Genomic DNA, 20,598 nt, shown 5'->3' with positions numbered 1-20,598 from the left:
TTTTTTTTTTTTTTTTTTTTTTTTTTTTTTTTTTTTTTTTACTGATTGTAAATGTTTGTTTTGTAAGGCAGAATCTATTGATATGATTAAATCTTATTCTAAAAATTGTTGTAGGACCATGAGTGTCCATTAATAAGGGTGACATTATCTTATTTGAGATGTAAAAAATGTGTTGTGTATCTCAAAAGTAAACAATCATTCAGATAATCAAGATCCAGTCACAACTTTTTCAATAATTTAAATAGAGATGTATTTAGGAATGAGGATGTCTTCATGAACTTTTTCAATAATTTCAATGATTTAAAGGGAGTTGGAATTAATTTAATAATGAGATGTTCTTATAATTTGGGAATACTAATCCAATTGAGAAAGTGTGTTCTTTTACCTTTTCAGCAACAGCCCAATCCCCGCCGTAGATATGGTCATATTTGAAGTTTCCCTAAAGTTTTTAAAATGTGTCTGTTCGAAAAAATTTCTACACCCTTATTAAAAATGTTTGTTCTTTTTTCCAATTGACATGGGATCTCACAATCTACTGGGTCCTAGGATCTTTGTTGGCTCTCATTCCCTTCTTCAATTGAGGTGGCACCCCTAATTCTCTTCCCTTCGAAGCCCAACGTTTTTGCTTGCACATAGCCTTATGTCCACCTCTTTAGGGTTCAGCCTTCTTGTTGGCACATCATTCAGTGTTTGGCTCCGATATCATTTGTAACGTCCTAAGGCTCCTCCTAACAAATGTTGAAAGGAAACTCGGTTCCATTTGTAACGCTCCAAGGCTCCTCCTAACAAATGTTGAAGGAAAACTCGGAAAGAAAAGTTAAAATAAGACAATACCTGTTAACGGTGGAACGAAGGTAAGATAAGCATATAGAAGCATGTTCAAAAGAAAAGGAAACTGTCGAAAACTCTCTAAAAAAAATCTATCATTTTGAAGTTCTAGAAGTTCGATATCAACAAGAAGTAGGGACAACAATAGTAATGCATAATCGATCGAAATATAAAGCCTATAGGCTACAACTTTCTACCTCTTGGGTCACGACTCAATGAGCATGGGGCCATAGAAGTTCTTCAAGAACAGATCAGTAGAAACTTTCTTCTGTATTTCCACGACTCCTTATCACTTATCGGTGACTGTCCTACCCATCACATCCAGGACCAAGAGTTAAGCACATGATGCCAAGGATCGTCTAATTTGGATAACACTTTCAATTATTGGGACGAAAATGCTAAGGCTTTCGGATAATTGGCTTTCCATTCAGGTCTGCAAACCTTGTCCGCATGTCTCCATGTCATTTCTAGTTCTTGAAGAGAGAGAGAGAGAGAGAGAGAGAGAGACTGTTGACAAATCCATGGTTCTGCTCAGCCTGCTTGCGGATCTGTCCAAGTTTCTTGCTTTTTTGATCGTTCATTTCTATTTGATACCTGTGCTGTTTGTTTAAAGTTTGGTAAGAAGTTGGGTGGAGGAAACTTTTAGCAGAATTGCCAAACGCCGCTTGCTTTTAAACATGAAAGTGAGAGAGGCTGCATGCACATTAAGAAAAGTAAGAGACAAAGGGAAACAGACATATTGAAGAAATCAAAAAAGGGAAAAAAGGCAAATCAAAGCAAACGCATGACAAAACTACAGGAATACAACTGCTCAAAACCAATTGTGTGTTTGTGTCGAGAACCCCACATTCTTCCTCTAAACAAAACAAGCCATGTGAACGTGTGAGCGACCCCCCGCATGCAAACACACACAATAATAGATCATACCTATCTCATGCATGATCTATCAGCCATCGCAACCCCTCAACTGTCGATCAGATGTATGCTTTTTGTACTTATCTCAGATGTCACCAAGACAGGGAATGGAATGGATGCCAACTGTAACCGTCTAAATTCACCACTAGCAGTTATTTCGGAAGGTTTTTAAAATGTGTCTGATCGGGAGAGGTTTCTACATTCTTACAAAGAATGTTTCGTTTCTCTCTCAAACTGATATGTGATATCACAATCCACCTCTTCTGAGGCCCAACATCTTTGCTAGCACTCGTTCTTCTCGTAAATCGATGTAGAATCCCACACCAGTGCACCAAGAAAAGCACAAAAAAGGGACGACTTCTGCAAATATGAAATGACACGAGATGAATCAATATCATATAAAAATGAGAGATATTATGAAATAGGGCTAGTATATGATAGTAGACAAAGTTTAAAAGAAATAGCAGCTACATCACATATAGCCATATCAAACGAGTTTAGAAAACTTACTAAATAGAGACCAACTCTACTGTTGAAATGACGAACAATGTTAGTTTGTATAGTGTTCACTCAGTTAAGCTGACTTTTGGATTAGAAACAAAAGGCATTGGGAGATGTAGTACAAGTACTATAAGAGCTCTAAAATCTAAACCAGCTAGCTATTGTGGCTGAGGTTGTCTCTTAGTCACAACATACACCTATGTAACCAATTAATGGCGCTTTATTAATATATGCACATTTAGATTTACAAAGGCCATGTGCTCGCAGAATAAGCCGTGGAAATTTGTGCGACTGTCGCTGGCTGCTAATTACTAATCCCAAACAAAACCAATCTTCCTCAATGTAGCCACTAATAATACTCGATTGGGGCCACAGGGCAGCTTTCATCCAATGCAACTTTTTCTCTACTAAATGGTGGGGGAATAAATGGTGGCGTAGTACATCTCAATAATGCCCAATTCACCCCTTGGAAAAATGAATGGTGCTTGATCACCGACGACCCTGTCGTTGACCCCAGCCGCCTCGCCGGGTCTTTGACCAGTAACTGGGAAATGAGGTCCTTTGCCGCCACTGGCACTGCCGGTTCTTTAGGAAACTCAAGGGCTCTGGCCACTATATTGGCCAAGGTGAGCTCATTGTCCATGCCTCTAAAGGGTGTCACCCCGTAAAACAACTCAAACACAAACACCCCTAGAGTCCACCAGTCCACTGCGCTTCCATGGCCCTCACCGGAGACAATCTCCGGTGCCAAGTACTCGTGGGTGCCAACAAATGACATCGACCGGACGTCGACCGGTTCAGCAACAAACTCAGGTCCATTGCGGCGACCAGACTTCTTCTTCCGCTTGCGTTTTGGGTTGAAACATGACACGGCGGGGACTATACAGTTTGGAAGTATGCAGGAGGATGATGCAAAAGGAGGGGCATCAATTTGGTAGTCCTTTGGCAGGGCGGTGCCATTTGTCGGATTTTTACCATTGATAACCTGTGGGGTCGCCGTTGAATCCTCACACTTCAAGGAGAGATCAAAATCAGTGAGCATGATATGGCCGTCCGATCGTACCAGCACATTTTCAGGCTTGAGATCACGGTAAACGATCCCCATCATGTGAAGATACTCGATAGCAACCACAATCTCAGATGCATAGAATCTACAAGCAAACAACAAATGCCAATCAAAACGATACATAACAATAAACTATAGGGTGAGGGAGACTTGACACAAAGTCAATAGCTGACAGGTAGAGAGAGAGAGAGAGAAACAAAACATCAAAACCAAGCATGTCTGGGAAAATGGCTATTGCCATTGGCCTATATACAGAACATAAATAGCAAAAGAACAAGAGAGAAATAACAAAGTGTCTGTAAACTTTTAGCCTGTGGGCCGACCAAATTAGCTAAACCAATGGCTACGTGGAGGGGCTCCAGGAATTTCCCTCCTTTTTTATTGGTTTGCATGTATATATGTCTCATCTCCTCGGCCTGGCCAGTTAAAGTCACACATTAAGGATATTAAAAAATAATGTGCTTTCACATTTGAAACCATCCAAGAGAGAACATTCCCCATTATTATTGTAACGTGGGAGGCCTCGGATTCTTGCAAATCACATGGTTATTGACTTATTACAGATCATTTAGAAAGATTTGACAAATCATGAGATGAACGATGAGGGATTGACCATCTTAGATTTGAAGCTAAAGGGTTGTCCTGAGTAAGTTTACTCAAAATGGTAGGTAAAACAATCCAGAAATCTAGTAAAAGCACGGAGAGCCACGAGATTTGGAATTCTAATTCCTTTCGAGATCTCAAAATCTTCAAGAAAGAACATGTGAGCCACTCTCTGATGCTAAAGAGCAACTACCAGAATTGTTTATATGCCAATTTGATATTTTGGCCATATGAACATGTAATATATGTATTTATCTAGTGCCTGTTTTGGACCCTACACCATCACTACACCCACCCCCCGCACCCCAAAAAATCAATTAAATAAATAAAACAAAACTACTTGTTCAAGTAACGGAGAGAAAGAGAGAGAAAAATGTCTTTTAGCGGCAATGGTAATAAATGGGCAACAAAACCTGCTTACTTACCATTACGTTCTCTCTGATTTATATATTTTGGTTCATTTACTTTACTTACCAGTAGGGTGGCAAACCTTTTTTTTTCTATAATAAATTAAGACAACCTGCAAAAACTTATGGGGACTTGCACAAAAATTATGACACCTTGCCGTGGAACTAAATGAAAGCTCGGCAGGAGTTGATCTAACCAGCTGGTATGGCATAATAATAGATGGTTATAACTCAATATGAGCTGGCTTTTGTGCACCAATGGAGACTTTAGGGGTAGTTTCTTTTGTTTCCAGTGAGAATAAATTGTGAGTTAACAAAAAATTAATGCGATGGGGACCCTATTCTTCTTCCTCACGACTCCATCCAAACCGACCAGGTCAAAGAAGAAACTAGCTAAACTAGTTAAAGGGTTACTTTTTTCTTCAGCAAATATCCTAAGAACAACCCATAAAAAATGTATTCTAAAACTTCAATAAATACCCTTAGAAATACTTTTCTAAATTTCCTTTTAGAATTTTATCAAACCCAGAACTTGTCAGATAAAAATGGTTTAACTATGGAACTGTGTTCAAGTTTGTGTTAAATAGTGAAAAACAACTCTGATTATTCTCTCATGTGGATCATTCGTAAAAGAAATTTAAGAACTAAAAAATAAAACATGTTTCATAAATGCTTCGTTCTAAAAAAATGTATACAGATACTAATAACAGCTCAGAAACAGCAACCAAGAGCATTTCTGATAACCCAGTGCTTTGAGCTTCGTGGTTGCTCCACTTGGAACAAATTTCTCAAAACACCGCTGGCAGTAAAATTATTTATTTAAAGAAAGTCAGCAGAGGAAATAAACTTTGACCTTCTAATTTGGATCCTATTGGAGAGCTCGAAGACATCGACTCTCGAGCTCACGTGGACCTTGCCTCATCTGATCACTGAGTCCGAGACAGCACTCAACAGTCCCAGTTTCTCTAAAAAAATATCCATCCTTCTAAACTAACGAGCTAAAATTATCCAGTGCCAATAGTCCCACAGTAACATCCTATTCCCCTCAAATCCCTCAAGCGACAATGACCAACCAGAAGGTCCCACTTCTGACCGTCATACCGGTCATGTCAGATTGTGGGACCACTCCCACGCATCGTCACTTTCCCAGAGCGTGCATTTCCCCTCATCGCTACACTCGCCACACACGATTCGAACCCAGCTCTCAAATCCCTCAATTAAAAAAAGAAAAAAGAACTCTAACTGGAGTTGTATAATGTAATTTGTGCGTGCAAATAATAATATAATGAAACTCAAATTGAAACTAAAGAGATGAATCATTGATTTGCTATGGTGCGCACCTTACGGCGAGTTCATCGAATCGTTTGTTAGGCTGCCGTTGCCGGAGAACATGAAGGTCACCACCGGGACAGAACTCCGTCAAGAGACAGAGCCACTTAGGCGAGTCGATACTAGCATAGAGTGCCGGAAGAAACGGATGGTCTAAAGACTCCAAAATCTCCCTCTCAGTCCTTGCTCTGCCTTCTTTACTCCGACTCGCCAGTTCCTTCTTATCCATTACCTTCGCCGCGAACAGGCATCCGTCGGCTCCAGTGGACTTGAGGCCAGCGAGGTAGACGGAGCCAATGTCGCCGGAACCGAGGCGGTTGAAGAACTTAAGGTCAGAGAAGGCGAGTTGGCGAGACGACGAGTCGGATCGGATCCGGTTAACGGCAGACCAGCAAGGGTCGGAAGAAGGCGCGTGGGGCTTGTTGAGAATAGAAGGGATGTGTACGGATGAGGAGGAGGCGGTGAGAGTAGTCTCGGAGCCGGAGCTGATGCTGCGGTTGGTGTTGGTGGAATTGAAGCTGAGGCTCTGGAGGTCGTCGGCGATGTCGTCCGGAGAAGACTCCATTGGAGGAGAGGGAAGCAGAAGAAGAAGAAAGGGCGTTTGACGAGCCGAGAGAGGGACAAGCAAGTGATTTTTGAAGGGGAGAAGGGAGGAGGAGTATTGGGCCGGGTAATGGGACGGGTTGGGCCCGGTGGGGGCCCATTTGGAAGGGCCCGATTTGCCTAAATTTTGGGTGCTATGTTTGGACTGCGTCCAGTAGCTACTAGCTATCCCCAATCGTACGTGCCGTGTCTTCGGGGACTATTCGTAAATTACGCTCAAGTTTCCAAAAATAAATAAAATAAAATATATTTTTCTATTTTATTTTGTCTTTTTAAATTTTCTAATACATATAATTGATAAACTAATCATGTAATAAATGGTTGTTTCTATGAAAATTAAAAAATAAATATATTTTTTTAATCTTAAATTTATTTAAGGTTTAAATTTTTATTCAATAATAAACTAAAACAACTTTATATTATATGAATTGAGCATCCTCCCTCACATATTTTATGTAATATTGATAGATAATAATAGATTCCCTACTTCTTTTAAGTAGCACCATATATAAATTTTTAATAATAGAGTTCAATAATTTAATGAAGATATAGTTTTGAGCATTATCTTAGTATGGTCGGAGTTTCATCATGCAACTCTTTCCCGACATGCCACATGGACTCTTTGACCCTTAACAATGCTCGTGCATTTAAGTCAGACCTTTACAAAATAATTAATTTTTACCTCTAAACTTATCTCATGTATTTTTAGAGGGATTATTTAATGGATTGGACCCATGTTATTGGGAGGCGTCATTTATTTATTATATATAGTTTAAAACTGAAAATATTTTAATTACCTAAATATTGCTGAATTTTAATCCATTTTAGTTAAATTTATAGCCATGTTTTTCTACCAAAAAATATTTTTAAAATTAGCAAATATTCTCAAAATTATTTATTTATTTATTATCATTATTTTTTCAGAAAGAAAAACAGTATTTTTCAATATTATTCCCAAACAGCAACTTGAAAATGACAAATTTTTAATTAAAAAAAAAAAAAAGAGAAAATGACAAATTAAAAAATTGTCAAATTTATTGGTGATTTTTATTATTAATGATTAAGAATATTATTATGATTTAATTATTGAATATGTAGTTGATTTTTAATTAATTATTTAGTTAAGGCGGGAAAAATGGGACAGAAATTGAAGTAAAGTGAAAAGGTTTAGGAATGTAAAGTTTTAAGGAAGGGTGTGGAAATATGAATTAAAGTGAGATTTAGACAATCAAAGCATGGGGAGTTAATGATGCCTGAAATGACACCCCATATCACTATTTTCATATTTGGAACAAAAATTGGTTGATTCTTACCATGTCACCAACCACGAATGTTCAACCCCCAATCATGGAAAATACTATTCATTTATTCACTTCCCCCGACACATATATCGATATTCAAATGCTAAATCATAAGTTAGGTCGTATTTTCTCAAAACATTATATTCATCGTCGGTCTTCGTCTCGTTTTAATATTCTACTAAAAATTAGTTAACATAAAAGGAATAGGATGTAGAAGATCGTAACATGAGTGATTCAGTGGATTTGGATTCCTATATATCCACTCATGTGGTACTTCACTCGACGATATATATATATATAAGATCCATATGTATAGATATCATCATTTACATCCAGAAAGCCGATATTGTTAGTATACATGTGTTTAATAAAGGATGTGGAAATCTCTCTTTATTATACGCTTTTTAAAACTCGTGACGATACGTAACGAGCTAAAACAGACAATGTCTACTAGCGATGGACTTGGGCTATTACAAATAGTGTCTGAGCCAGACATTGGATGGTGTGTCAATAAGGACATTGGGTCTCCAAGAAGTGTGGATTGTGAAATTCCACATCAATTAGAGAGGGGGACGAAACGTTTCTTATAAGAATGTGGAAACCTCATAACTGTGAGACCGACGACAATAAGTAACGGACTAAAGCAAACAATATCTACTAATGGTGAAGTTAAACACCGGGTGATAGTGCCAGCAAGTACGCAGGCTCCAAGGAAAGTGGATTGAATCTAACAATCGGTTGAAGAGGGGAACAAAACATTCTTATAAAAGTGTGAAAACCCCTCCCTAATAGACACGTTCTTAAACTGCGAAACTTGACGATAAGTAGCGGACTAAAATATATAATATCTACTAATGGTGAGTTTGGACTATTACATATAATTACAATTTTAAAATTCATCATATTCCGATAAAATTAAATTGATTGAAAAAAAAATTATGGATATATATATTTTTCAAATAACATATTTTCAAACTAAGCATATGGAGTAAAAATATAATTTTACCTAGAAAGATACAGTAGAACAATTTGATTGTATATACCATGTAAACATTTTTGGCTTCAATTAAAATATTTACCAAAGCTTTTAATCTGGTTTAACGATAATTAATGAAGCTTTACTGTGGCGAGTCAAAAGTTTTCATCATTGAATATTATGGTTTATAAAGTCGGCGTGAGAAATGTTTTATAATTATTTAAAGATTATTGATGTCATTACCTAAATACATTCACCCTTAATGTATGTGATAATGATATTAATTTACATTTTTTAAAATAATCTTTAAGCTTTGTTGATATGATTCAACATTGTGTATGTATATATATAAATATGGTTACACATTTTTTAATTCATACAATCATTTCCACTCATCTCACCTATGATTCTACATATATTAAAAATTAGCATCCTTAAACATATTTTTAAATATTTTATTCATTTCTTAAATTTTTAATTCACAAAATATGTCAATTAAAATTAATTCTAAACAATTAATATTTTATATACTTAATTTTTTAAGGATAAAATGCAATTTAAATATACTGAAATTATTTTTTATTCTTTTAAATTCAAATCTTTTACTTTTTACTTTTTAGTCCAAAACATAACGTTAAATATTAAAAGTTTTCTTCTTCAACAATTATTACCTAAAGAATATTGTTATATATATATATATATATATAATACATTCCTAAAAAAATGTTAATACACTTTCACAACAATAAAATCTTTAATTTTTGTGTTCGTTCCTTCAAAAAACTTTGTGAAGATTGTTGCTCGGTAGTAGCTTCTAGCTTTGGAACTACCAAATATGGATTACACGACTAAGTTCTGCGAAAATTGTTTGTTCGATAACAGCAACTTACGGCTTTGCTTGCAAATTCTAACCAACTCTAAAAGGTAAACATGACCAACATGACCAATTTTTTTCAACAAAAGCCTCCCTGTCTAAATCCTGTGCTTGTTGGATGATGTAAGTTCTACATCGGCTAATTTAGGGAATGATCATGAGTTTATAAACAAAGAATACTCTCTCCATTAGTATGAGGCCTTTTGGGGAAGCCCAAAGCAAAACCATGAAAACTTATGTTCAAAGTGGACAATATCATACCATTCGTTGCTCACCTTTTTTTTTGTCTAGATGGAGATGACAGAGCTTTAAATCAAACTAATGTTATATTCTCTAAAAAAAATTAGATGAAGTTAATAATAATAAATAAATAAATAAATATTGATGATAAAGGTAAATTGAGAAAAGAAGGGGCATAGGACATTAAAAGCTATACACGAAACACATGCATATATTAAAGGAGAGAGAAAAGGTATAATAAATTGGGACGCATTGTTTGGAGTGAAGAATTTTGTAATTTACAATTTACACCCTCAATTCAATTGAATTCAATAAAAACACCCTTCCAATCTTTATTTTCTTATTTAAGGACCCCCCCCTTTGTCTTCATTTCCACCTAATTTTGACTTCAAATTTCATGCCCTTTCATTTCCTATTTAAAAAAAAAATATATATATATATATATATATATAAATAAATAAATTTTTAAAAATTTATTTGGACGCCGAACAAGAACCATGATCATTACTTTTGTTGTCACAGAATTTATAATAATATTTATTTAATCGGTATTTATAAAATATATATATACATATATATATATAAATAAGTTGTCATCCAAAAGAATTTAGGATGGGTCCCACGTGTGAAGCAAAAAACCTCACTTCTCTTCGTCTCTTTTCTTCCGCGGTTGAACCTAAACCCGCTGATTCAACCCGCGAGTTCTCTCTCTCTCTCTCTCTCTCTCTAATCCGGTTTCTCTCTCCTCTGCCATTTTTGGAGGTAGGAAAAGAAAGGAGAGTCACAGTCGAGAAGTCGAGTCGAGTTGTAGGCTCTCCTTCATAGCTCCTGTTGGCGTTGGCTTTGGATTTGGCTTTGGCTTTGGCGTGGTCTCTCTCAAATTCCTCGTGATTTCCTTTACCTACTGTTCCTTTCCCCCCCCCCCTCTTTCCTCTTTCGCTTAAACCCTTTCTTTTTTCTTTCACTCTTTTTTTCATCCAATCCTTCGCTCTCTCCGTTTCCATTTTCGAATTCTGTCATCCGCAGCTCCGACTTGGCGGTTTTAGATGCTCCGGTTATCCTGACGTTACGGAAGGGAAGCTCTGCCATTTGGCTGTTTTTGTTTCATTGGTTCGCTGCAAATTTCGGGTAATTATATGGCATTTCCTCGTTCTTTTGGGAGAATCATGGTTTTATTGTGGAAGATAGAATTGCATAAGTTGAGTTGAAATTGTGTGATGTTGTAATTCTGTTGTTCTCGATGTTTATATACATATATGCGATTGATTTGAGTGTGCTAATGAATCCCCTTTTGGTTTTCGTTTTGTGTTTGTTGTCTTTTGAACACGCTTGGGGATGAATGTTATTTCCTTTTGTTCATGACCTTTTTGAGTATCAATTTTGGAAATTTTATGGATAAAGTTCACAATTGATTATCTGCCTGGTGTAGACTCTGAATGTATATCGAAGGATATGATCATTTGTGACACTTCTTTAAGTCGTTAAAGTCATGGTTTCAGTCGAAATAGTAATTGGCGCTGATTTACTTGCTTTGTTGCTTTCTCATAGTGGGTTCTAACATATACGGTAAACTTCCTTGAGCATATGTTTTTAAGACGATTTTTGTTGTCTTGATGCAGCGTGTCTTTGTATTAAATTGGATCTGAGGTGTGATTCCTGCATCAGGATAATCAATGGTTGGCTGACATGAACTGGAATCCTGTCAGAAATTTGATGTTTCATTTCCAAGTTCTTGGGAGAAATTTGGTGGTGGGTTCAACTCAGCAAATGAGTTTGCTTGAAGACAGCTTCAGAGGACATTGGCACAGCGTTTGATATCGACATTGTACCTTATAAATGGGCTTGCAGTCCTAGCCAAAGCCACATCTTTTCTCTCCCTCTCTATTGTTATACCTCAGAAGATGACTACGTTAGCCAGTACTTCTGAAATTGTTGAATCAACAGAAGAAATTGATGCCGAGAAAGCTGGTACGAGTTACATGCTAGATGTTGGAAAAAGGTTTTCTATAGAGGATGACATTAACCATCTGTTTCAGGCAATTGATATCAGAACCTTACGTAAGAGGGCTGGGCAGCAACGTGAAGTTGATAAAGATGCCTTGCGAAAGAGTGCGATGAAAAGACCGGTTAGAGTAGGTTCATCTCACATGGCAGGGATAGGAATTTCTGAACCTGCAAGTTTGAAGCAGGCTTTGAGAGGCTTATGCATATCTCAGGCTGCAGAAATGGCTGCTTCAAAGAGGTTAACAAGGTTGGTAGGTTCACCCAGAATCTCTGAAGCAGGAACTATCAAGAGATTGTATAGGGCTGTGGTGGTTGAGGCCAATGGATCTGGTGTTCCTGTAAATGAAAGCAGAGCAAATTTGGTAGAAATTTCCATTGTTTCAGAAAGAATCATGTCAACTTCTCAAAATAAGATGCCTGAGTCGTTACATAAAACTCAGACAGATATATCAAACCAAGGAGCCGAGTCTTCTTCTTTCAAGGATACTGGGGTATCAGAAGAGGCGAGTGTGGATAGAGTGATGTCGAAGGATCTTGTAGTTAATATGGCTACTGAGGCGACGAGTTTAAAGGCACCTGGTGAAGTGGAAAATCTTAAATCTCCTTCCCTTACTCCTACTGGTGAGAAGGATCTGGCTATTTCCTCAACTGAAGATTTGACAAAAGATTCAGTACCGAAGAAGGAGGAGAGAGGTACAATGCGTTGTTTATCTTCTCTATCAAGCTCGGGATCTGTTGTCAAGCTGAACAAATCAGCTTTCAATAATACACGTTTCATCAAACCTATTTTCAGGTCCAAGAGTTTTGTCAAGAAGAAAGCAAAACTTGAGCCAAATTCCTCCCCTAGCGTTTTCGATGGGTGCACAGAAAAGCTCGACACTGATTTGGGTCCCATAGCAGAAAAATCTGAGAACCAAATGCCAGAAAATGCACAGCATCATGAGAGTAAAGAAGAAGATAAAGGTTATTCTGTCTCTAGTAGCATAACATTAGGTACTGAAGTAAATGGAAATGTAGTAAGCACAGAATCTAGTAGACCTGGTACATCTCTCAACTGCTGTAACAGGAACAGACCAACTATTATGCCATTCGATGAGAGATCCAGATCGAGAGAAAAAGGGATGTTCTCTCAGAGCTCTAAAAGTAGTATTGGCGAATGTAGTAGTAGCCCAAGCATCAGTGGGGAAAGCATTCTTAGTGGATCGAGTCGTAGTGGAGTTAGGCCTCACATGTCAAAGGATTTGAAATGGGAAGCAATCCTCCACCTTCAGGATCAACATAAATTCCTAGGTCTGAGAAATTTCAAGCTGCTAAGGAGACTTGGTCTCGGGGACATTGGGACCGTGTATCTTTCTGAGCTGTGCGGTTCAAGCTGTCTATTTGCTATTAAAGTGATGGACAAGGAGTTCTTGGCAAGCAGGAAAAAAATACTTCGGGCACAAACTGAGAGAGAGATACTGCAAATGCTCGACCATCCATTTCTTCCTACATTATATGCCCATTTTGAGACGGATAAGCACTCATGCTTGGTCATGGACTACTGTCCTGGTGGAGATCTCCATGTGCTGCGACAGAAGCAACCATGCAAGAGTTTCTCTGAGCGTGCAGTCAGGTTAGTTTGTGATGATTTAATTAAGTGCTCCAGTATGATTGCATATTTGTTTTCTTACGCGATGAGTATGTACTTTGGCTGGCAATCTAATCTCATGATTTCTGGTCGATTAATTCGTGCATACGTGAAACTGTTACGTATATAGAGTATTTTCAAGTAGAGAATAAAAATAAGAGACTGGGGTCTGTCTCCATTGGTGGATGGGTGTTTAGATGATTAGATTGGATTAGATTGAAAGCATGTTCTCCTGTTTTTTCTGTCTGATTGTATGGTCAGTTTGAATGATAGATATAGAACATTGCATCTTTTGTTACCGATCAACAAATTTGGTTAGCGTCTTTCTGATCGAATTTGGACTTGCTGAATCGGTTCATTCTCTAGGTTCTATGTTGCCGAAGTTCTTCTTGCCCTGGAGTACTTACATATGCTAGGAGTTGTTTACCGTGACCTGAAACCCGAGAATGTTCTGGTTCGAGAAGATGGGCACATCATGCTCACGGATTTTGATTTGTCTCTTAGATGTTCTTTTAACCCAACGTTGCTTCAATCATCATCTCCAGTTGTGGAATCCACTAAGAGGACTCTGAATCCCTGTGATGAATCTAGTTGCATTGACCCTTTCTGCCTCCATCCATCCTGGCAGGTCTCATGCTTCACTCCCAAAGTTGTATCTGCTCCATACAAATCCCGGAGAACGAAAACAGATCATAACGCTGGTCTATTACCGCAGCTTATTGTCGAACCAACTGGTGCGCGGTCCAATTCATTTGTAGGAACCCACGAATACCTTGCTCCTGAGATTGTCAAGGGTGATAGCCATGGGAGTGCTGTTGATTGGTGGACTTACGGGATTTTCCTGTTTGAGCTTCTATATGGTAAGACTCCCTTCAAAGGTTCAGGAAATGAGGACACATTAGCGAACATAGTATCCCAACCTCTCAAGTTCCCCGATTGCCCTATAGTTAGTTTTCATGCAAGAGACCTGATTAGATGTCTGCTGGCAAAGGAACCCGAAAACCGATTAGGCTCAACAAAAGGGGCTATCGAGATTAAGCAGCATCCATTTTTTGAAGGCCTCAACTGGGCTCTGATACGTTGTGCAGCTCCCCCCGAGCTTCCTAAGTTTTTCGACGGTGGAACTGGTGCAATGCCAATGGATTCTGGGGAGAGTACAAAGCGTAGAGATCTCGAGAATATGGAAGCAGATGCAGCAATCTTTGACCTGTTTTAGCTTATACTTCCTGACCAGGGGACGAAGATGTTTTCGTTTTCGAAGCCCTATCCTTGTCGTATCTTATAATGTAAATGTGTACGTGAAAGGATAACTATATGTTGTAAAGCGTGATACATGAATAGATGAATTTACAGCAGCGTGTCTAAAGGAAAAAACAATGTCTTTTACTTCCCTCCCAAAGGATTGACAACATATGTATGAATTTATCCTCAATAGATTATATACAAATTTATCTAAAGCAGTGCTGAGGGCGTTGCAATTGCAGCTTTGAGTTGAAGCCAATCTCTGCACTGTTTCATCCCTCGAGTCCCTCGCCATTTGCTTGTTTTTCAACCAATAAAATATCGAAGTTCGAGCTAATGGTGTTTCGTCCTCCTCCCCAACCGTTAATGGTGTTTCGTTCTTCTCTCTAACCGATATGGGATCTCACAATTCCCCTCCTCTTTTAGAGCCCAGTATCCTCGCTGACACTTGTTCCTTTCTCCGATCGATGTGGTACTCCCATCAAAATCCACCCCCTTTGGGGTCAGCATCTTTGCTGGCACATTGCCTCATGTCAACTCCCTTTGAGGCTCAGCCTCTTCGCTGGCACATCAATCGGTGTCTGACTCTGATACCATTTGAACCGTCTAAGCTAGCATATATTGTCTTCTTTAGACTTTTCCTTTCAAGGTTACCCTCAAAGTTTTTAAAACCGAATGTTATGGAGAAGTTTATACACCCTTATCGTTCTCCTCTCCAAACGACGTGGGATATCGACACAGACAAAGCCTTTCTACATGCTTTTCGTGTGCTTAGGGAAGTCTGTAGAAGAAGGGTCTCCATTCCAAATTCTTACTCGAACCCGATGAGGTAATTGGTCTATTTTCAATTGGAAATTGCTCAATAGAAGCTCCCTGGTCCATTTTCTTGTCGAAGATACGATTAAAAGGTTTGTTTCGTCTGCAATAGTTTCCTTTTCTGGTTTCTTCCTCGGCAACTTAAAACAATCGCTGTAATTTCTTAGGAGCGATAACTGTTTCTATATGGTTCCAAGTGATTTTGACTACTTTTTCAAGGGCCGACCCAAGAATGAGGGCCAATCCACTAATTTGGTTGCTTCTGGTGAAATTAATGCATCGTGTTAATTTTTAGGTTCTGGGCTTGCTTGAAGATGCCTGTGAATCGCTGTTGGAAAGCATGTTAGCAGAGAACAAACACATTTCAGATTAATGATTTCTGGGTACTTTACTTTTGCAAGCAAGATTTGGATATTGTTCGCTTTGAACTTTCTTTTCTAAACTTCCTCGAGGTTTTAAAATATGTCTGTGAAAGAGAGATTTTCATACCCTTAAATGATTTCGTTTACTTTTTCCTCTCCAATTAATGTGGGATCGCCCGTTACGTATTACTGTCACCTTCATTTCTCTCTCAAACCGATTTGAAATTTTACAGAATAGACATTGATTTCTGGTCCGCTTTTCAGTTCATTCTCTCCTATTTGGCTTCCTAAACGAAGTCTATCTGCCTTAACTTGAGCGAGTTGATTTGGGGATGAATGTGTCAGGGAAGCCTTTACATTTCAAGCCAAATGGTGTGTATCTGCTCTCAGAGTTGCTATGTCAGAGACCACCTGTTGGAATTATGCAAAATCCTTTTTCAGAACCTCAAGAATTGGGGCATTGAATTTGAAATTGGACATCTTTTGAGCAAAAAGGTTCCAAGTTTCTCCACAAAACATGTTATCAGATTATGCCCAGCTTTTAGAAGGCAAAGAACTTTGCTTTTTTGAAAACGTGATTCCCTGTTCTTAAAATTTAGAAAAGTAAAAGCAATGGAGGTAAATGATACTGTTCTTAAAATGAAAGCTGCAATGGCCACACTGCAAACATATAGTACACATACTTTTGTCCCATCGCCCAGCAATATTCTCTTGTTTTACTATGTCCTTTCACCATTTTTTAGCACCCCGATACCACATTGTCTCAAGCATCCCGAAAAGTCATTGTCTCGCTGTGCCTCGAACATTCATCCGAAAGCGCGAGAATCTGTAAGTAGAATGAAGATTCTCATTTAGTACTTTTCGAAATTTTGAGAAGAATTACTCTGGAGCACAGTACGATAAAAGTTGTAGGTTGTAAGCTTTGTTCCGAGAGTCATTTTCTATTACTGATGATGTCGATTATTGGATTCTTGCTTATGGGTTTCTGATTTTTTAGAATTTGAATCTTGCTGAAAAACCAGTCAGGGCGGCCTACAAGCAAGCGAGTTGTATTATTGCTTATGGGTTTGATAATGTTTTTGGTGCTTACCTTTTAAGATTATTTTTAAAATTCAAAACAAATTTTGATAGTATAAAAAAGATGGAAGTATTAATTAAGAAATTGTAAGAAAACAAGTATAACTTTTTAAAAACAAAAAATCAAATAGTTATCTGATGCATACAAAAATGTTTACAAAATTATGTGCATATTTGGAAGCAACAAAATTACTTTTTTTTTTTTTTTTCTTTCCAAAATTTTCCAAAACATAAATAAATAAATAAATAAATATATATATATACACGTTTTTACTTCTAAAATGCTCAATAAATATCTAAACAAACCTAACATAAAATTCTGAATATTTGATATTAAGATTTTATTTTCATGGAAACTTTTTCCATTCTTAACCTAAACCATGTGGGCTGTTTTGATTTAACGAACGAAAGAGGGACCGTAAAAGAAAAGAATTTCAAAATGGAAGACCAAAATGTTGTTCTCTACCCTGTTTTCTTTGCAACCAACAGAACCTACAAAAATCCATAACAAAAAAAAGGGCTCTTTCCAGAAGAGGAAAAGCAAAGAGATGAGGAAAAAAACGCACCACCACAGAGATAATAGACAGGTCGATCTATTTACATGTTTTTAGTTCTACTGAAGTCAGTCATCTAACCTTTTTGTAAAAAATCGAGAATGAACGTCACGCATCATCCATATCATGATCGTTATCATTATCGCCTTCATAATGTTCATCATCACGCTGGATTTGCTTGTCTTGGGTGTGCCCTGAAGAGACAGAATTTAAATTCAATCGACAAAGGCTTAAATAAGATGTAATCAGAGAAGAAAAGAGAAAGTGTTGTTCTAAATTTTGAAGACACTCACGGTTCATGCGCTCATCAGGATTCTGCTCATCTTCGTCAATGTCAGGAATATAGAAGTCGGGAGGAACCTGCATAAGAAAAAAAGTTGCTCTCAATCCCAGTGGCATCTTGCATGCATATGGTTTACGTATCCGAGTGTAAATCTAGTAAAACAACTGATTTATTTATACACATTACTCCTTTTTCCTTCAACATACACTTCCCATCCTTCAACTAATATTATTACAAGCATGTTTGAAAGTGATTTTAAAATGATAAAAATCACTTTTTCTGTGGTTAAAATTCCTCTAAAACATGCCTCTAGTCCTTCAAAATCAATTAAAGATATGTTTTCAAGTAATTTTTAACCACCGAAAAAAAGTGATTTTAGCCATGAACATGCACATATTGGGTCTAACATCTCCCTACCTACTTAATCTCGCACAAGAAACCAAAGAGGCAACATACAACGAATTGAATCAGACATAGGATCCAATTAGGGCGGCCTACAAGCATGTGAGTTGTGCACAGTTCATATGGTAACAACAGATATGGCATCCTTGGAAAAGAGAGATTTTTTTTTATCGCACCGAGTATCAAATATCATTTGTGTGACGGAAAACTCAAAAAATTGGAGGCAAATGAAGTTACCGAACTTAAAAGGCTGTTAACGACAAGCTATTAGTTTCCACCACAAGGATATATCAAACTATCTGTATTTTGATTCAACCAAGCAGCCAATTATGCTCAAAGATAAAAAACAACCTGGTTGACTAGACATGCAACTTTAGCCAGAAACCCACCTCTTGCATTTGTACACCTGGAGCATGTTGGATGAAACGGAGATTTTCCAAGACTTGTGTTTTGATCGTGCTAATGTAAGATTTCGTATTTAAATTTTCCTGCCAGCGAAATCCCAAGAATAAAGGGCTTGAGTGAGGAAAATCCAAGTAATGTTAAACGTTGGTAAGAAAGCAAATAAAAAACATATAACGTAAATTTGGAGAAAATACCAACCATATGCCCATTTGGAATTCTTAGCAAATGATCTGGAGAAAAATATTTGATATACTCGTTATCTGGGATTTCTGCAATAAAGATTAGATTTTCAGCATGCGTCCATGATTCTCAACTCGAGAGAACATGCACAGAAACTTCCACATTATGAATCAGAAATATTTTATAAAAAAAACAGAAAGAGGTTTAAATTGGTTGGGGTAAATATCAGGCACTGGTTAAACAGCAGAGCAGGCAAAATATTCAGTGAAATTAACATGCAAGCTTCAGAGAAAACCTTTCAATTTAGCAAGGCAAAAACTATGCACTACATAGAAATCTAACCAGGAAATAAAGATGGAAGGAAAAATCTAATAGAAACAAGAAGCATTGAAAGGAAAACCAAGAGAAAAGGAATAAAAAAGGCTGGAGGAAAATACTATTTGACTTTTTATACCATTAGGCAGCTCTGTATCCAGAAGAACACCCGTTTCAACAGTCCAACATCTAGCTACATTCTCTTTGGTATAACCTCCACCTCCAGTAACCTTTAGGTACAGAAAGTTCTATGAATATCTCGTTATAATTATATACAATTAAATACAGAATTTTACTCCTCCAAAAAAAGCATACCAATAATGGCAAATTGAATTTCTTGACAAATCTAACACATTCAGCATGACCTGTTGGAAGAATAAAGAACTTAATGTTACTTGCAACACTGCCTCCAAGTTAATTAAAAAGGCGGAAGAAATGGAGTTTTTTTTTTTTTTTTTTTTTTCGCTTTTCCCTGCCAGGGGAGGGAGGGTCCGAAGTCCATTAATTACAATAAAAACATACCATCAATAGAGAGATTGAAGCAGCCTAAGCGATCACCAGCCAATGAATCGGCTCCACACTGGAGAACAATGACACCTGGTCGATACATTTCAACAACCTTGGAGATAATCTATACATACAGAATTCTCAGCCTGGTCAATAGAAATAACAGCGAAGGCATAAAGCTTAATTCCAAAGAGCTTTTATTCAACTTACAGTCCTAAAAAGTCTGGTGAAGCTACCATCATCTATTCCATCCTTCAGTGGAACATTAATGGCATAAAACTTGCCTTCTCTTTCTCCTATTTCCTTCAAAATATTAATATCTATGAGTACCATCGAGCTTCCAAATTTTAGAATCTTAAGAGCAGAATAATATCCTGTTTATCGAGGTTATTAGGATAGAAATTTCTAGTTCCCCTTTCCCTTCTTTTATTTTTTTTTGGGGGGGGGGGNGGGGGGGGGGGGGGGGGGGGGGGGGGTGCTGCTACAGAAATGTAAGATCAACACGCGTAGGTGGTAAAATATAAAGAAGAAAATGCCACACCAGCATGAAATTAAATATTATAAGCCAAATTGACAACAGATCCATCGGGAGGAAGGGGAGGCATTGGTGTCGGCATCAGACCATGTAAAACACCCCTTTGTTTCTCTCCAACTAAAGAAATTCCTTGCCGCAACAATCTACCTCCCTCGTGAATGGGAGGAGGATGCACTTGCAACAAGTATACTAACATCACTTAGGAAAAGAAGCCAAAGAAACTCCAAACCACCGAAAATACTTGAATGAAGTCCTCCTGACAAAAAGGCGAGGCCATGAAATGTGGTTGTGCTCAAAATGCACTACTGTCGATAGAGGGTCAAACAGGAAGACCTTGATCTTTTTTCTTTTGTAATGAGCAGTCAGGCTTTCATGGAAAAAAATGAAAAAAAAAAAAAAAATTGTTCAAGGGCATAAAAACATTGAAAAAATCTCAACATTACCTAACTCCAAACTAAAAGAATGAGACCAAGTTGGTAATCACAAAAGGTCTCATTAATTGAGGCCCATAAAGAGGCATTACACCCCAGCAACCTCCCAAACCTCCTCCGAGGATCTCTCAGCCCTTTCAATAATCCTACTAATCCTCTCCAGCCAAACTCCCCTAAGGGCAAAAAAAAAAAAAAAAAAAAAAAAAAAAAAAAAA

At 37.6% G+C, this 20,598-nt stretch overlaps 3 protein-coding genes and 1 long non-coding RNA gene across 9 annotated transcripts in view; 2 read left to right on the top strand and 2 right to left on the bottom strand.

The window, feature by feature from the left end:
* Positions 1-2,275: 2,275 nt before the first annotated feature.
* On the bottom strand, positions 2,276-6,453 carry LOC111448417 (serine/threonine-protein kinase D6PKL2-like). Its single transcript, XM_023087993.1, has 2 exons — positions 5,661-6,453; positions 2,276-3,395 (listed from the first exon to the last, which is right to left on the bottom strand). The coding sequence occupies exons 1-2, from the start codon at positions 6,212-6,214 to the stop codon at positions 2,594-2,596; spliced, it is 1,356 nt and encodes a 451-aa protein (XP_022943761.1). The 5' UTR covers positions 6,215-6,453; the 3' UTR covers positions 2,276-2,593.
* A 3,870-nt stretch (positions 6,454-10,323) lies between these two features.
* LOC111448416 (serine/threonine-protein kinase D6PK-like) lies at positions 10,324-14,734 on the top strand. 2 transcript variants are annotated; one of them, XM_023087992.1, is made up of 4 exons: positions 10,324-10,771; positions 11,263-11,611; positions 11,680-13,259; positions 13,641-14,734. In XM_023087992.1, exons 2-4 carry the CDS (start codon positions 11,597-11,599, stop codon positions 14,488-14,490), a joined length of 2,445 nt encoding a protein of 814 aa, XP_022943760.1. In that variant the 5' UTR covers positions 10,324-10,771; positions 11,263-11,596; the 3' UTR covers positions 14,491-14,734. The 2 variants fall into 2 exon arrangements, with proteins under 2 accessions (XP_022943760.1, XP_022943759.1); XM_023087991.1 differs by having other exon boundaries at positions 11,263-13,259.
* A 602-nt stretch (positions 14,735-15,336) lies between these two features.
* Positions 15,337-20,598, top strand: part of LOC111448219 — an 18,081-nt gene continuing 12,819 nt past the window's right edge. The window contains exons 1-2 of the long non-coding RNA XR_002711387.1: positions 15,337-15,424; positions 15,628-15,715. This is a non-coding gene — a long non-coding RNA (uncharacterized LOC111448219). The remainder of the gene's footprint in view (positions 15,425-15,627; positions 15,716-20,598) is intronic.
* The window catches only part of LOC111448213 (histone deacetylase 9-like), an 8,046-nt gene continuing 3,755 nt past the window's right edge, over positions 16,308-20,598 (bottom strand). For 3 of the 5 annotated variants that reach the window (XM_023087680.1, XM_023087682.1, XM_023087683.1), the window contains 8 exons: positions 19,628-19,720; positions 19,433-19,541; positions 19,226-19,275; positions 19,050-19,140; positions 18,614-18,684; positions 18,400-18,498; positions 17,619-17,685; positions 17,191-17,519 (listed from right to left, as the gene is read on the bottom strand). In XM_023087680.1, coding sequence (XP_022943448.1) covers positions 17,434-17,519; positions 17,619-17,685; positions 18,400-18,498; positions 18,614-18,684; positions 19,050-19,140; positions 19,226-19,275; positions 19,433-19,541; positions 19,628-19,720 — 666 coding nt within the window. In that variant the 3' untranslated portion in view covers positions 17,191-17,433. Of the gene's footprint in view, positions 16,521-17,190; positions 17,520-17,618; positions 17,686-18,399; positions 18,499-18,613; positions 18,685-19,049; positions 19,141-19,225; positions 19,276-19,432; positions 19,542-19,627; positions 19,721-20,598 lie in introns of those variants that run through there. The other 2 variants (XR_002711386.1, XM_023087681.1) reach the window with 2 other exon arrangements.

Source organism: Cucurbita moschata, unplaced genomic scaffold (assembly GCF_002738365.1).
Source record: "Cucurbita moschata cultivar Rifu unplaced genomic scaffold, Cmos_1.0 Cmo_Scf00010, whole genome shotgun sequence".
Classification (NCBI taxonomy): domain Eukaryota; kingdom Viridiplantae; phylum Streptophyta; class Magnoliopsida; order Cucurbitales; family Cucurbitaceae; genus Cucurbita; species Cucurbita moschata.
This window is presented reverse-complemented; position numbering and strand designations above follow the sequence as displayed.